At 36.1% G+C, this 17,853-nt stretch overlaps 1 protein-coding gene across 1 annotated transcript; it reads left to right on the forward strand.

Annotated features, from left to right (window-relative positions):
* The first annotated feature begins 1,105 nt into the window (after positions 1-1,105).
* On the forward strand, positions 1,106-17,257 carry LOC115994024 (nuclear export mediator factor Nemf). Its single transcript, XM_031118035.1, has 14 exons — positions 1,106-1,430; positions 2,020-2,132; positions 3,217-3,313; positions 3,450-3,574; positions 8,206-8,743; positions 9,926-10,111; positions 11,685-11,978; positions 12,431-12,583; positions 13,434-13,588; positions 13,788-13,893; positions 14,019-14,960; positions 15,853-15,934; positions 16,250-16,612; positions 16,787-17,257. Exons 1-14 carry the CDS (start codon positions 1,326-1,328, stop codon positions 16,981-16,983), a joined length of 3,456 nt encoding a protein of 1,151 aa, XP_030973895.1. The 5' UTR covers positions 1,106-1,325; the 3' UTR covers positions 16,984-17,257.
* Positions 17,258-17,853: the final 596 nt, after the last annotated feature.

The raw sequence follows: 17,853 nt of genomic DNA on the forward strand, positions 1-17,853 counted from the left end.
ATTTGCCTCAGCAAAAAGGTGACTAAAATCTTGCTAGCATTGCACTGCTCGGATTCCCATTTAGATCGCACTTGTTAACGAATATTAAGAATCTCCAAGTTGAATTTTATAAATTTCAGTCTGGTTCTTAAGGGCGCATAGTTGATGAAGCAATTAGTTTTAACGTTATAAATTGGGTATCAAGTGATTTCTTATTGATAATAGCATTCTTTGTAGTGTTCCATGTTGTGATTCGAATTTCATTTCCTTTTTTCATTATCTATCTATATCAAAAAGAAAAAGCTCATCTCCAAATCAATTTGGAGGAAATTTCCTCTAATAAAATCATCCCTATAAACTTTTAGTATTATAACTTATTTACTTTTAGTATTATAACTTCTCTAATGAGTTATGTGACTTATTTAGATAATATAAATTGATGGTTTTATGAGTTATCACATAATGGGTTAAAGAAGATTTCCACACAAAAAAAAGAAAAAAGAAAAAAAGAAAAAAAAAAAAGAAAACCTTTTTCATCTCAAAACAGTTCTAAGGTTATAAATTGGAAAATTCTCTCTCTCACTTGCATGTTAAACCATGAGATTAAAACACAAAACATTTGAGACATTGCAATCTTTTAAATTTATGATTCCAAAAAAATCTAGTGACTTGTAAATTTTTTCACTTCCTTTCTTTACAATGGTTGAAGTGATATGTTGTCATTAGTTTACAATAAAAGTATGGTTGGTGAAGAGTTATGTAAAAATGATATCCTCGTCATGATTTGTCACTTTAATATTGTTGTGATTTTTGCCTACTTTAATTGGTGATGTCAATTGGTGTCTACAACATATAAGAGTTATCTTGAGCACGTGATCATTCTCTTCAAAATGAGAAAGTATTTCCTGTATTTGCATAAATTTTATACGTCTTACGCGGAATAGATTTTTTCCTTCAAAACCTTAAAAAATGCAATTTTCACTTTCAAAAATTTATACTTTATGTAAATGAAATGGTGAAATTAATACCTCGAAAATCTTTCATGATCAAAATCTTTTTTTTTTTAACCCAAAAAAAAAAAAAAAAAACATTTTAACTTCGGGGGAAGGAAAATGGATTTACATTTGAGAAATTGACCAAAACATTTATTAATTTCCCCCCTTATTATTTTGTGCCAGATGGTGTAATTGCAATCTCTCTGAAAAAGGCTCCATTCTCTACTCTTAAGGGTCCGAAGCTCTCTAATCGAGTCTGCTAATTTCATTTCATTTAAAAACCAAAGCTCCACAAATTCACAAACAAAACCTAACTATCAGATTCAGAGACAAAAAAAGAAAAAGACAAAGATGGTGAAGGTTCGCATGAACACGGCGGATGTGGCGGCGGAGGTGAAGTGCTTGCGAAGGCTAATCGGCATGCGATGTTCCAATATCTATGATCTCTCCCCCAAGGTCTCTCTCTCTCTCTCTCTCTCTCTCCCCTCCCTTTTTCCATAAACCCTAATTAATTTCCATTTTATCTCTTCTAAGTATTCACCACCGTTAATAGCTTCAACCAATACAACAAAACCTTACACACACGCACACATATAATTCTTTATTACTTGTTTGGTGAATTCTCTGATATAATTTAAGTTTTTTTTTTTTTAATGCAATTCTTTGAATTCTTGCGACGACTTGTTAAATGTAGAACTGCTATGAAGGCATGCTTATATGATTGATAAATAGCCTGATAGGATGTGGTGTTGAATTGATTTTATCTATTTTTGAATGTTTAATTTAAGTATCATGTTGGATTTATTGAATTCTTAGTGTGTAATATGTTATGAATTTGGTTATGGTGTGATTTATTTGCATACATACAGAGGATTGATTTGTGTGTGTGTGTGTGTGTTGCTGATTACTATATGTTTGATGAATGGTCTGACAGGATGTGATGTTGAATTTTTTTTATTTTGAATGTTTAATTTACGCTTATGTTGGAAAGATAAAAGTGTGTAATGTTGTGTCGCGTATTGGTTATGGTATGAATTATTTGCAGACGTATGTATTCAAGCTGATGAATAGTAGTGGAATCACGGAGTCCGGGGAGAGTGAGAAGGTTTTGTTGTTGATGGAAAGTGGTGCCAGATTGCATACTACTGCATATGTTCGGTGAGTCTTTCTTAATATACATTACAGAACTTTTTCCTCTTGTTTTCAGCAAGTGTTTGGTTGCCAAGTAATCCAATCGGGAAAAGAAAGAAATAGTTATCTTTTGGTTCTCTTTTTATTTTTAAATGCATTCATAGATCCACCTTTTTTTTTTAATTAAGAAAGAAAAAACTCTTATTTTTTTAGATAGCAAGTACAACTGTAGGAAATTCTTACAATTGTTTATACATGTCTCTATTTTCTTACTTTCTTTTGCTGACTTGCAAATAGGGGCATAGCCAAAGTTTTTTGCCTTAATTTTTTTTTTTTTTTTTGGGGGGGTGGGGTGGGGGGGTTTATTGATACATCAATCAAGAGACTCAAGATAAATTCAAAACATTATCATTTACCTAGTGAAATTCTTGGAAATTTTAATATAATTTTTAAAAATTTCCCATTTCTGAATGCTGCCAAACAAAATCACCATTCTTTTGATGCATTTTTTTTTCTTTCTAAATCTCTTTTATTCTTTTTAGTATTATTGTCCATAATGTTAAATATTCCCTATTAACCTATTCCTTTATGCAATATAATGAATTCAGCATTTTAAAGGTCGGGCCTTGGTGCGATGGCAAGTGCCTTCCACCAAGAGCGACAGGTCGTAGGTTCGAGTCTAGGAATCAGCCGCTCAAAAAACAATTGGAGTAAGGCTGTCTATCATGACCACTCCGAGGCCCTGCAAAAGTGAGGGCCTTGTGCATTGAGTACCACTTTTTTGAGTTTCAATAAAGTGTTGACATATAATTGAAAACTAAAACAAATTCATTACTCACAAGAAAATAAAAAAAAAAGGTTTGATTATTGAGAACCAATTTTTTATTCCATGGGCGCAGTTGGTTAGAAAGGGGTAGAACTTTCTTTTATTAGGGAGCCACCTAAGCCAGTTATTTTTTGGTAGACTATTGGGCCAGTGAGTTAATATTAAATTTTGAGAGGTCATTGATTTAGCTCAAATTTTGGGGGAGTGGCACTGCCTGCAAAGTAAAAGGGAAGATAGAAAAAGAAACAATTAAAACCACTGAGCTCTGTATTTTACCATCAATAGGGACAAAAGTAATACACCTTCAGGATTTACTCTCAAATTGAGGAAGCATATTCGCACCAGAAGGCTTGAGGATGTACGGCAGCTTGGATATGATCGGGTATAACTATAACCATGCAGAACTTCTTTCATGCTTCAGACTGCATCAGAATTATTTTTCTTTTTTTGTTGTTCCTTCATCTGGATTATTTTAATGAATTTTTTATTTTTTATTTTTTACCCTAACCTCCTTACAGATTATTCTCTTTCAATTTGGGCTGGGTTCTAATGCGCACTATGTTATATTGGAGCTATATGCCCAAGGAAATATTCTCCTCACAGATTCTGATTTTATGGTCCTGACTCTTCTCCGGTCACACAGGTTGGTGATTCAGTTCCAATAACCAATCTGATTTTGTTCAATGAAATTTGTATGCCTTACCTCGGAATTCACAAAATACCTGGTTCATCAGTAATTTATGATATATAGACTCCTTTGCAGCCCAATGCACTGATTGGCTGATGTTTGAAGAGAAACAAAGCTGGGGTTTTTGCAATCTTTGTCTTCATTCAATTCTTTTATTAAAGTAATTTCATGAAGAAATTTAGTGAAATCCATTTACTAAGTAGCATTGCTATTGTTTTTTTTTTCCTTTCCCCTTTTTCCCTATACTGAGTTTAAGAGATAGTGTTATGATGCAATTGCCAATTTATAATAGCTTGTAAATGTGCTTTGTAATATCATTTACCCGCATCTATTTAGTTGGCTTATTTGAGAATTTTATGGAGGTATCAAGAATTATCTATTCAGAATGTTTCTTGGTCATGAAGCAGAGGTCACTAGTTCAAACCTTCCCTTTTCCCTCACCTTGGGGCCAAAACTCACTTATATTAAAAAGAAAAAGAAAAAAGAAAGAAATATTTGCTGGTCATGCTCTAGGACTAGGAAGCATAGACACTTCATTGGGGGGTGCCATACCCGTGTCAAACACGGGACACGTCTATGACACCTCTGCATGCGTGTCCTAGCCAGTTTTTTTTTTTTGGTTGGAAAAATTGCAGGACATTGGAGGGGCACTTATCTATCTTGAACAATTATCTAGTTATTTTTTATTTACTCTTTTGGATCTTATTCTTAGTTTGTATTGTAATTTCAAAACATCATTTTTTTTTTGATAGGTAATAAAACTTTTATTCAAAAATTCTTAAGCATCATGTTCACAATGGTGAACATTTTGATCAGGAAAAAATACAGCAGGTTCAAAAACTTAATCTAATAGTGTAAGAAATTAGAAATGGAAATACAATTCGTAAAACCCCAAACACGCACCCATTGAAACAAAGTACCGAAGAGAAGAGCTTTTAAAAGATCTAAGGTTCTCTCCTTGTCTTCAAAGATGTGTGTATTATGTTCTGTCCAAACCAGCCACATTAAACATATCGGGACCATATTCCATATGGTTGATAGATGCTTTCCAAACTAGTTTCTCCAAGCAAAGAGGAGAGCTAACTGTCTTCAGCATTTCCCATTTGATCCCAAAAACCTTGAAAATTGCACTCCATAATGCATCCATAATGCATGAGAAAACTTACAGTGGAGAAGAAAATGATCCATGGTTTTCCCATCACAATAACACAAACAACACCTGTTAACCAAGGACTGACCTCTCTTAACTAGATTATCAATAGTGAGTATTCTATCCCTAGCTGCTGCCCATAAGAAGAAAGACACCCGTTTAGGCACCTTTGCACACCAAATACACTCCCAAGGAAAAACCTCATTGTAGGGTCTAGACAACAACTTATAGTAAGAGCGCACATCAAACACCCACTTCTTAGTCAACTTCCAAGTCAAAGTATCATCCCCCTCACCCCTCGGCATATGGGAATACAAAAACTCAATGAAAGAACAGACATGTTCCTGCTTCCAATCCTTTGGAGCTCGACGGAAATGAAAATTCCAGCTCCTACTTCCCCCTTTTGAGGCAGATACAATGAGGTCAGAAATCCAAGCCTCTTTAGATCGAGAATGGGTAAACTGATCAGGAAAAAGGTCCTTTAGAGGATTACTCCCACACTAAGGATCATGCCGGAAACTAATACGATGACAATCCCCCACATTATACACTACCTGTCCAAAGAACTTCTTTGCTCCTTCTCTAATGCTCTTCCACATTCCACACCCATGAGTACCTCTTACAATTTTAGTGCACCAGCCTCCTCTAGCCTTACCATACTTGGTTGCTATAACTTGACACCATAACCTATTACTTTCCTTCCCAAAACACCATAACCACTTACCAAGCAAAGCTTGGTTAAACAACCCAACCCTTTGGACCCCCAAACCACCATCCTCCACCGGCAAACAAACCTTCTCCCAAGCAACCAACGGATATTTAAAAACATCCTCAGATGCTCCACAAAGGAAAAATCTCTGAATCCTTTCTAGTCTAGCTGCCACCGCTTGGGGAATAGTAAACAAGGATAAAAAATTGGTGGGAAGACTAGAGAGGGTACTCTTTAATAAAGTAAGCCTACTGCCTTTTGACAGATATAGACGTTTCTATCCAAAGAGCTGCCTCTCCATCTTTTCTATAATAGGGTTCCATATCGATGACTCTTTATAATAAGTCCCAAGTGGCATGCCCAAATAAGTCATGGGCAAGCTACCCACCTTGCAACATAAAACACGTGCCAAGACATTCAAATTCTCAACATCACACACTGGCACAATCTCATTCTTACCACCGTTGACTCTCAAGCCCGTAATAGCTTTGAAAAAAATGAATACCATTCGAATGTATAGTAATTGTTCTCTCGAGGCATCACAAAACAAAATGATGTCATCAACAAAAAGAAGATGAGAAATTTTCAAACCTCGTCAGACGAGACCTTGCCTAAAAACCACAAAGAAAACCACCATCTTCCGTTCTCTTCAACAACCTGCTCAACATCTCCATAATCAAGAGAAATAACAATGGAGACAGGGGATCCCCTTTGCAGATAGCACGAGAACTACCAAAAAAACCCGCAAGAGACCCGTTCACCAGAACTGAGAATCTAACTGTAGAAATACAGGCCCTAATCCATCTCCCCCACCTCGCCCTAAAACCCATCCTCTCCATAAGATAAAATAAGGCATTTTAATTCTCATGGTCATATGCCTTCTCAATGTCCAACTTAACAATGACCCCAAGGATACCACTCTTCAATCTCCTTTCCAAGCATTCATTGGCAATTAGAATTGAATCTAGGATTTGCCTCCCCCCAACAAAAGAATTCTAAGAAGCAGATATCAACTTATCCAAAACCCCGCGAAGTCTATGTGCCAACACCTTAGCCAATAGTTTATAAAGGCTACCCACAAGACTTATAGGACGAAAGTCTTTAATATTGATTGCATTGACTTTCTTAGGGATCAAACATAGAAAAGTGGCATTGAGAGACTTCTCAAAAATACACTAACTATGAAAATCCACAAAAAAAGCCATGACATCTTGTTCTAGTACACTCCAACATTTTTGGAAGAATGCCATAGTAAAACCATTTGGCCCAGGTGCCTGATCACCTTCTACCTCCGTAAGAGCCTCTGGAACCTCCTCCTTCTCAAACTCCCTCTCCAAAGAGTACTTCTCAGCTTCGTCTAAACATGCGAAGTCTAAACCATCAATAGTAGGCCTCCAAGATTTCGGCTTTTGATATAATTTCTTATAAAAATCCACTACCTGATTTGTAATTTCAGACTCAACTCATAGACAACCCCCTCAACCTCCACCCTCCTAATCTGATTGGTTTGCCTATGAGAGTTGGCGAGTCTATGAAAAAAGCGAGTGTTATTATCACCTTCTTTAATAAGCAGTGCCTTAGATTTTTGCCTCCACGAAGTCTCTTCCAAAGAAGCCAAAAAATCTATATAAGATATAACCACCACTCTTCTATTTCTGTCCGCTTGGGTCAGAACTTGCATCCCCTCTTTCATATCAATGTCTAAGAGTTCAGTCGTCAAGCATTTTTTCCTAAAAGAAACATCTCCAAAAACATGCTTGTTCCAGTGTTTCAAGTCCCCTTTGAGAGCCTTCGGTTTACATGCTAGAATATAACTAGGAGGTCCCAAAAAATGATAACTACTCTACCATTGACGCACCATATCCACAAAGCCCTCTACCTTTAACCACATATTTTCAAATTTGAAAGGACTCCTCCCCCTAGACATCCCTCCTGCCTCCAATAGTAGAGGATAATGATCAGACACCACCCTAGGAAGAATTCTTTGAGTCACATCTAAGAAATGATCCTCCCAATCTGCAGACACCAATGCTCTATCAATTCTGGACATGGAGGGTCTGTCAAAGTTACAAAACCACATGAACTCACCTCCCTCCAAAGGCAAATCAACCAAAGAGTGTTTCGCAATAAAATCCAAGAATTTAAACATGGCTGACTGAACGAAGAACATCCAACCAAGTCTCTCGGATAGATATCTAATAATATTGAAATCTCCAAACAAACACCAAGCCAAAAGCCACCGTGATCTCACAATATCTAGCTCTGCCCAACATCATTTTTTAGTCATAAATTTACTTTATTATCCATTATTGCTCTAAAATTTATATATGTTTAGCTTTATATGAAAAACAAATGTTTAACAAGATTTAATAGTATAAATAAAAATATATTTAATAATTAATTAATATGTTTATCCCAGCCGTGTTGTGTCCTAATTTTTTTGAAATTGCCATGTCGCCATGTTGTATCAGTGTTTGTGCTTCCTAGGTCATGCTTTTTTCTTGGGAGGTTCAACTGCATAGTGTGGCAAGGATTTTTTGACTGATTGATTTTAATATTGTTGGATGTTAGTACTTTTTCCTTAAAACATTAACAGGATAACCTTCGCTAGCTCTTCCTTTGCTTTCTTGTTTAGTGGTAAAAATGAAACCATTGTTTTTTCTCTTGCTCTCTTTTTCCCTGTTGAATTTAAATATTAGTTAGATATTAACAACTCATCAACAACAGGGATGATGATAAAGGGTTTGCAATCATGTCACGCCATATTTATCCAACTGAAATTTGTCGAGTTTTTGAGAGAACTACTGCTGCAAAGTTGCAAATGACCCTTACTTCTTTTAAGGAGCCTGATAAAAATGAACCCGTTGACAATAATGATGCTGGAACTAATGTGTCTGCTACAGCAAAAGAAAAGCAGGTTAGTCGTAAAGGTGGGAAGTCATCTGAGTCAAGTAAAAATACCAGTGATGGTACTCGGAACAAACAGGCCACATTGAAAAACGTTCTTGGGGAGGGACTGGGCTATGGACCTGCACTTGCTGAGCATATTATACTAGATGCTGGTCTTATTCCTAATACAAAAGTTTCACAAGATAACAAGTGGGATGATGAGACAGTTCGGGGTTTGCTCCAAGCTGTTATGAAGTTTGAGGACTGGCTGCAGGATATTATTTCAGGAGAGAGAATTCCTGAAGGATTCATTTTGATGAAGAAACAAAATTTGGGAAAGGACTCTGTCTCATCTGAACCAGGGAGTACTGGCCAGGTTAGTGTAGTAGTCCTTTGTCCATCTTCCTTGACATGCACTAGATCAGAGTGCAGTTATTATTTTATCTTTGGTTTGGCATATTCTTATCATTCTATCAACTAACCTTATTCTTGAATCTCTTTTCAGAGATTGATAAAAATAAATGTCTTTATGTATTTGTTATTATTTTTTTTGGATAAATAACTAAAAATTTTATTAAGAAAAAAATAGTCAACCCGAGTACATTGGAGATGTACTGTGGGGGTAAAAATCAAGAACCAAGATTACAATGATCAAGTAAAAGAGGAAGAGAAAAACAAGAAAAATGCGACAGGGCCACACTCCAAACAAGGAGAGTGTGTAAGAAAAAGGACATAATCTCTAGTAAAGACCATTCACATCCCTCAAAACAGCGAGCATTCTTTCCCTCTAAATACACCACATCAAACAGTGTAGCAAAAGTCTCCAAAAATCTATATTGCGATGCCGCCCAAATTTACCTTGCCAAGATTCAAACAACTCAATAACCGTAAGTGGCATAACCCAATGCAGCCCAAACAAAAAAAAAAAAAAAACACCAATGACCACAATTCACGGGCTAAGGAACAATGAAGTAGAAGATGATCCACCGACTCTCCACACCTCTTGCACATGTAACACCAATCGAGAACAACAATACGTCTTTTGCGAAGGTTATCAGTTGTAAGAATCTTACTTAAAGAAGCTGACCATGAAAAGAAGGAACCTTCGATTGCCACACCAACCTCCAAGGGAAAGAAAGGGAAGGAGGGTAAAAAGAAAGATAAAAACTACTAACCTCAAACCCTCTACTCCTAGCTAGCTTCCAACAAACCTTATCGGGACCAACCCCTCGCACTTTTGAAGAGTAAACAATGTCCATGAACCGATCAAAAGATTCTTCCTCCCAATCTTGCGGTGAACGACGAAAATGAAACTTCCAATGCAGCTGCCCACCAGACCAGCCCATAACCTCCGCCACTGAAGAATCCCTTGCCCTGCTAGGACCGTAAAGTTCTGGAAAAGCCTCTTTGAGGGAACAATCCCCACACCACACTTGCTTCCAAAACTTCACTTTAGTACCTTAGTAATGGTCAGGAAGCTCTGGTCATATCTAAGCATCTTTATTGAATATCTGGTTGCAAAGTATTTTTATAACTGTTGTTTGGATTTCCTTTGCAGATTTATGATGAATTCTGCCCCATTTTACTGAACCAGTTGAAGACAAGGGATTATGTGAAGTTTGAAACATTTGATGCAGCTTTAGATGAGTTTTACAGTAAAATTGAAAGTCAAAGGGTAGAACAACAGCAAAAGGCAAAAGAAAGCTCTGCTGAACAGAAACTAAATAAAATACGCTTGGATCAGGTTTGCATCTGTAATTGCTGATATTGTTTATCTACAAAGAATTTTTTAGATTTACATCCTGTCCCTCATGTTTTAGTGCATTGTGTGTCCTAAAAAATTCCATAGTTATGTGTCATTTATATTCACTGGCCATCGTTTCTTAACTAAATGACTGTACCCTGCATTCCCTTCTTTTACAGTGTGTTTGGTAGTCTGGATGGAGAGGAGAGTAGAGGGTAAAAGGGGGGAGGAGAGGAAAGGGAGGGGAATGGTCTTTCTTTCCCCTTGTTTGGATGTTTTAATTAAGTAGGGGGAGGGGAAATCTGTTTTATTCAATAAATTTTTTTCATTACTTATCGTAAAAATTATATATATATTTATTATATTAAAGAGATTTGGGGAGGGGAATAGGTGTCCCTCTCCTTTAAAGAAATAGATAATAATTGACATCATAACAGCAAAATTGGCAATTTTGATGTGGTGTATTTGGAGGGAGAGGAATAGATGCACCTTTGAGGATATGGAGAACTTGGTGGAGCAGAAACTTGTGTCATTCATAGGGACTTTATTCGATTAGTCTCGGGTTTGGGGAATCACATCCAATGATTCTCTCCCTATGTTTATAGATTCCCTTAAATTTTGTACTTAATTTTTAGTCTTTGATGTGTTCTCCTGGCTGCTTCATGTTTTTTTTTTTTTCCATGAAGTAGTCTTTTTTATTGAAAATTTGTCTTACCTATAAAAAAAAAAAAGGTAAATTATTATATATATATATGTGTGTGTGTGTGTGTGTGTGTGTGTGTGTGTGTGTGTATAAGTGGAACCCCTCCCCTTTGAAATTCTCCCAAATTGGAGGATTTGAAAATGAGAAGTTTGAAGGGGTATCTTACCCCTCCAAATCCCTTGAACCCTTTCCCCTCACTTAAAAACATCCAAGCAAAGGGAATTAAACCATCACCATCCCCTTCCCTCTCCTCCCCCCTCCATGCAATTTCAATTCTATGTGTGCAAGGCATAATTTCTTTGAACGTATAAGGGGCTTTAGTTTGCCTCTTCTGCTGCAAATTAATGACTCGTCATAAATAAGGTTTTTAGGTGACTTGTGAGTTCGGTATCTTTTTGTAGTTGGAGGGAGGGAGGGAGATGAGTTCATTTCTGCATTAATTTGTTTGCTCAAATGTATATTTGTTGACATATTAATGAAAGCCGAAGTGTAAAAGATCAAATTGTTTTCAGCATCACTTGATCTGATCTTGAAATAAAATTGAATAGACATTTTTGTAGGTGAAGATGGTCTTAAGTCAAAATGATAAAGTAGCCAGCCATAGGTCATTTTATTCAGCTTAGAAACCATAAGTTTTCATGTTTGCATGTGAACAAATAGTTATTGTTCTTTCTTTACACTACTTAGGTTTCCATGGGGGAAAAATATCATCGTGAAATCAGTGATCCTTTGGATTAGTATTTTTTCCAGGATATTTTTGAGTCATATTTGAACGTTTAGTTTATGCATTAATGTCAACAAGAGTCTTACTTTTCCAGCTTCCTTGTTCCTTTTTTTTTTTTGAGTTTATTACTATTTCCTACACTGTAGGAAAATCGTGTGCATACTCTAAGGAGTGAAGTTGATCGTTGTGTTAAAATGGCGGAGTTAATAGAATACAACCTGGAAGATGTGGATGCTGCCATACTAGCTGTGCGTGTAGCTCTTGCAAAGGGCATGAGTTGGGAGGACCTTGCTCGTATGGTGAAGGAGGAGAAGAAATCTGGAAACCCTGTGGCAGGCCTCATTGACAAGCTCCATCTTGAAAGGAATTCCATTACATTGCTGTTGAGCAACAATCTTGATGAAATGGATGATGATGAGAAGACACTCCCAGCGGATAAGGTTTTCCATTAATTATACATTTGGTATTATTTCAACATCTGCTTGAGATTGAAAGTGATGAAGCACTGCAGTTTATTCTTCATTTTATGCATTTCTCTCATTGATTCTATTTGCTTATTTGGTTTTACTTTCTTCTTAGGCATCTATAGTGATAAGCATGGCTGCACACAGTTTTGTGCCATATTATCATCTTAATGATGTTGACTATAAGATGTTTGTGGAGAAGTCACTAATAAACTGTTTAAATTCTTCTTATAGGTTGAGTAATAAAAAATATATTAGTATTATCAATTCTGAAATGTTCGGTTATTATTGTTGTCATCATCATATATCCTACAATCTCTCTTATGAAGCTTAGCTTTCTTTTGGGCTTTATTTTGAGCATTGCTTATCTATATAATAAAAAAGATGTGGTGTCTAAAGCTTGTATTTTTTGTTATCGTACCTCTTAGGTTGAAGTTGATTTGGCTCTTTCGGCGCATGCCAATGCCCGACGGTGGTATGAAATGAAGAAAAAACAGGAGAACAAACAGGAAAAGACGATTACAGCACATGAAAAGGCTTTTAAAGCTGCTGAGAGAAAGACTCGTCAACAGCTTTCACAGGTAGCTTCATGTTGATGTGATACTTTACATATGATGTGCTGGACTGCTGATACTCTAGCTTTGTATGTTGATTCAAAATTATCAAATTGCTGAATGGTCCACTGCTATTGGGTCATGTTATTTGAATTTCAATAATCTAAAGTCAGCAATCATTAATTTCAGGACCAGATGACTATTAACATGTCAGTGGTTTTTAACTGTGGGTGTCTTGTTGGAGGTTGGTGGGCTTATCGTAAATTAGGTAGCTGGTGGTTTTGGGATTTAATAATGCCTTATTTTATCTTGTTGTGGAAAGTTAATTAGGGTTAACTCCGATGCAAAACTTGGTACTTAGGATGCAGGTTTGATGTTATGGTGTAATGTCAATTGCCTTCGCGGAATGTGAGCCTCACAACTATATTTTCCACCTGAATCTGACCTGATTACAATGGCTATGATTTGGCTAAAAATGTTAAAATCAGTAAATAAGATAGATAAATAATAACTTCACCACACACATTAGAGATCTCAAATGTTATCCTTCTGCAAGGGGGGCACCATGTTTGTGTTTCATTCAAGAATTATAGTATGAACTGCAATGTAAAAAGGATGTCAACATTACAATCTGAATTCTGAAATTAGAAAGAAATTACATGCTCTATATGACAGTGGTAAGGCAGTTCTAGTAGTCCATATCTACCATTCTATATCAAAGCCGATATCTCTGAGTGGATATTTCTTGGTAAAAGGTAATTTGAAACTGATAAATGATTACTGATGATTGTCATTTTGTTATTTTCCATCCTGCCAACTTTCATTTTGATTGTTGTTTTTATTGCTGAGTGTCTTCTTCTCATAAATAATAATGCAGGAGAAAACCGTCGCCACAATTTCACATATGCGCAAAGTTCACTGGTTTGAGAAATTCAATTGGTTTATCAGCAGTGAGAACTATTTGGTTATCAGTGGGTGTGATGCTCAGCAGAATGAGATGATAGTCAAGCGTTATATGTCAAAAGGAGATCTGTAAGTAGATGCTATTATGTTGTCATTATAATATGTACCAACTCCTGATTGGGTAATGGTGTGTTTTTATCTTCATTATCTTTCTAGGAAAAATAAGTATATCTTCAAAGATTTCAGCTTTTATAAGTATGCTAGTCATTAGGGTTAATGAGGATTAAGCTTGATGTCTACTTCTGATGTTGATTTAATTATGTAACAGGTATGTCCATGCAGAACTGCATGGAGCTTCTAGTACTGTGATAAAAAATCACAGGCCAGAACAACCTGTACCTCCTCTGACTTTAAACCAAGCTGGATGTTTCACAGTAAGCCAATAATCTTTCCATATGTTGTTAGCTTTAATTTTACTTTATCTAGTGTTTCTGCGGTGGAGTGAATAAGAGCACTAGATGCGGGATGACTCTACTGTATCTTTCAATTGATGATGTAGGTTTGCCATAGTAAGGCATGGGATTCAAAGATTGTCACTAGTGCTTGGTGGGTTTATCCTCACCAGGTCAGTAAAACAGCTCCTACTGGGGAATATCTTACAGTTGGGAGTTTTATGATCCGAGGGAAGAAAAACTTTCTCCCTCCCCATCCTCTTATTATGGGCTTTGGGTTATTATTTCGCTTGGATGAGAGCTCCTTGGGATCACATTTAAATGAAAGGAGGGTAAGAGGTGAAGAGGAAGGGATAAATGATGTTGAAGAAAGTCAGCCTCACAAAGAAATATCTGATAATGAGTCGGAGAATGAAGCCACAGATGAAAAACTTAAAGTAGAATTGGAAAGTGTTCCTGATTCATCTACAGAACTGTATAAATCAGTAATACAAGGAACCGCATTTGAACCTGCTAGTGGATTGACTACCACCAATACTAAAGCCATTGATTCACTTGAATTTCCTGTTGAGGAGAAGACTAACTTGGATGGCATTGATAAGAATAATGTATCCAGTATTGCTGGAAATGCTGTTGCTTCAGTAACCCCGCATCTTGAGGATCTTATCGATCGAGCTCTTGGATTAGGATCTGCTAGTGTATCTGGTAAAAGTTATGGAATTGAAGCATCTCATGTTGATCCATTGGAGGAACATGATCATGAAGAGAGGAAAGTGGTGATCAGAGATAAACCTTATGTCTCAAAGGCTGATAGAAGAAAGCTCAAGAAAGGCCAGAAAAGTAATGGTGTAGATGCAAATATTGAGCAGGAAACTGAAAAACCAAAAGAAATTGATGCTTCTGTTGGTAATCAAGAGAAAAAGGTTCAAATTACAAATCCAGGTGGTGTAAAAATTAGCCGTGGGCAGAGGAGTAAACTAAAGAAGATGAAGGAGAAGTATGCTGATCAAGATGAAGAAGAAAGGAACATTCGAATGGCTTTACTGGCTGTGAGTATAATTACTTGCGCTATTGTTTGATACTGCTTTTTATTCTACCCCTCTATATATTGATTTTTTCTTGGTTCCTTTATTTATTTTTAATGTGTTGATGCCTTTTTATCCGGACCATGCTCTCTGTGTGTAGCCCTTTTTTTAGGGTAATGCAAGTTTTCAGTGTTTTTTACCACACAGTAAATACCTATTTTCCTTTCAGAAATGAAGTCTAACATTAAGTTGAATGTGGTATACCAACAATGAATTGGTATAAGTTGTTATATAACAAATTTTGGTATACTCAATAAATCCATAACTTAATGAAATCATTGTTTATTTGGATACACACACATAATTGTAGTTGCCAAATACTAAAACCTGTGGAAAATATGCCCAATCAGGATATGATTCCACTTTTTCTGATGTGGATTCTTTGTCAAGAACAGATTAGGACGACTTTTGAGGATTTGTAGAGCACTAGGGACTAACATATAGCTCATTTTGTTGGTACCTTGTTTGATTCAGTTCCCATGTTTATTGAGTCTCTATCTTTTTGTATTTGTTTGTAATTCTTTAGACTGCTTTATGTTGTTTTTCCATGAAGTAGTCTCTTTTTAATACAATTTTATTACCTATAAAAAAAAACAAAAAATGTTTATGGGATGATATTTCTTTTGAGAATGGTGATCTGGAAACTTGCCAAAGAGCTCTAGCTCAACTGGCTACTCCTCCCTTTGCAAGTGCTAGGTGGAGGGTGAGGTCGTGGGTTCAAGACTCATTGGTTGTGTGTAACATACCTATCCAAAAAAAAGAAAAGAAATAGTGATCTGGAAACTTGTCCAATGCCTCTTTGTTGTCATCCCATTATCATGTTGCTCCAAAACTGACAATTTGTTTGTATTTTTAGTCTGCTGGAAAAATGAACAAGGCAGATGGAGAGACACAAAGCATAAATGCAGCTACAGCCAAAGAGAAGAAGCCTGGCAGTGGTATGTTCTCCAAGGTTTTTTTTTTTTTTTTTTTTGCTTTAATGAATGAATGTTTTCCAAGTTTTTAGTCATTAGAAATGTTATTTATAGTTATCGAATTTTTAGTTGCTGATTATCAATGCTTGAACTATACATGATTGTTTATTCCTCTCAAAAGCCATTACTTGATGATAGAGAATCCATAGTCAGGAGTGGATAAGTCAAGTTGTCACATATCACAGAACACTAATGATGAAACATATTTTGTATCATCTTTGTTTTTGTTTCATGATTATCTGATGTGATCCTTTCATGTCAATTTCATTAATCTGGCAGCCATTGAAGATGCTTCAAAAATTTGTTACAAGTGTAAGAAGGCAGGTCACCTGTCTCGGGACTGTCCAGAGAATCCAGACGAATCTTCAAATGATCATGCAAATGGTAGTGTTGAAGGTGATCCCCATGTGGGTTTGGGTGATACTGCTCCAGAGATGGACAAGGTGGCCATGGAAGAGGATGATATTCATGAGATTGGTGAAGAAGACAAAGGGAAATTAAATGATGTTGATTACTTGACCGGGAATCCACTGCCTGGTGACATTCTCTTGTACGCTGTGCCTGTCTGTGGTCCTTATAATGCAGTTCAATCATATAAATACCGTGTTAAGATTATTCCTGGCTCTGCAAAGAAAGGAAAAGGTATCCAAAATTTCTATTCCTAAAATCTACAGTTTAACAAAGTTTACTTGTTTCTTTCAAAGTTGTCTTCTTTCCATCCTTCTTTTGATGTGATCGGAACTTGCTCCTCTATTTTTCATGCTATATATTTGTAGATTTACACATTTATTTATTTTTCTTTTTCACTTTTTGTAGCTGCAAAAACTGCCATGAATTTGTTTAGCCACATGCCAGAAGCATCAAGTAGAGAAAAGGAATTAATGAAAGCCTGTACAGATCCTGAGCTAGTTGCAGCAATTATTGGCAATGTGAAGATAACAGCTGCTGGACTGACTCAGTTGAAACAGAAACAAAAGAAAGGCAAGAAGAGCAGCAGCAAACAAGAAAGCTAGGCAGCAAATTGTGTAATGGGTCTTTTTGAAATCAAGCCAGAGGTTTTTTCAAATTTGGCTGTCTTTTAGGAAACTGGTTTCCTTGGATTAAAGTTTTAAAAGCGAGATGTATAGCTGATATGACTTTTGTAAATGTCGGTGTAGTCCTTGATTAGCCAATATTGACATTCAAAGAAGCTGAAATCTTACAGAGCTTCTGTTGAGATCATACGCAATGAATATGGTTATTTGACAGTAAAGACTAAAGAGTCTAAGCGGCATTCATTTCTGTGTTCCTTGTTTACTTTCCTTTTTGTCAACAACAAAGAGTGAAATTTTTAGGTATATATCTAATTCTTTGATCGCAGGTCACCCAACATCAAGGTTTTTTTTTTAATTGACGAGTACCTTGTAATTCATGGCTTTCTCAAGTTTGAATACCCTTTTTTTTTTTAGTTTCTAACTAATTAAAAGAGGTCTGCTATCATATGCATGTATAACTTGCTACTAAAAACTAAAAAAATATGTATTCGAGATGCCATCATTTGTAACTCAATACTAAAAAATACGTGCTTTTGTCAAGAGTTTTGTAGCTCAACTGGTGCATTATGATGTTTCTAACGGAGATGTGAGGTTCAAATTTCCCCACTCAACTATCAAATTATGAAAAAAAAAAAAAAAAAACTTTTTGAAATACTAACCTTCAGAATTACCGACAAGTAATTTATGTTAAAAATATTATCGGCATTGCCCACGAAATGATAAAAACAATGACATTTGAGTTATGTGTGTTAGATCTAAATCAATAAATAAGTAAATAATAAAAGGGTGATCATGCCTAGGAAAGTGCTTACTCCAAACGTTTTTCCTTGGTCAGTCCTGAATATTCGA

This window comes from Quercus lobata, chromosome 6 (genome assembly GCF_001633185.2).
Source record: "Quercus lobata isolate SW786 chromosome 6, ValleyOak3.0 Primary Assembly, whole genome shotgun sequence".
NCBI lineage: Eukaryota > Viridiplantae > Streptophyta > Magnoliopsida > Fagales > Fagaceae > Quercus > Quercus lobata.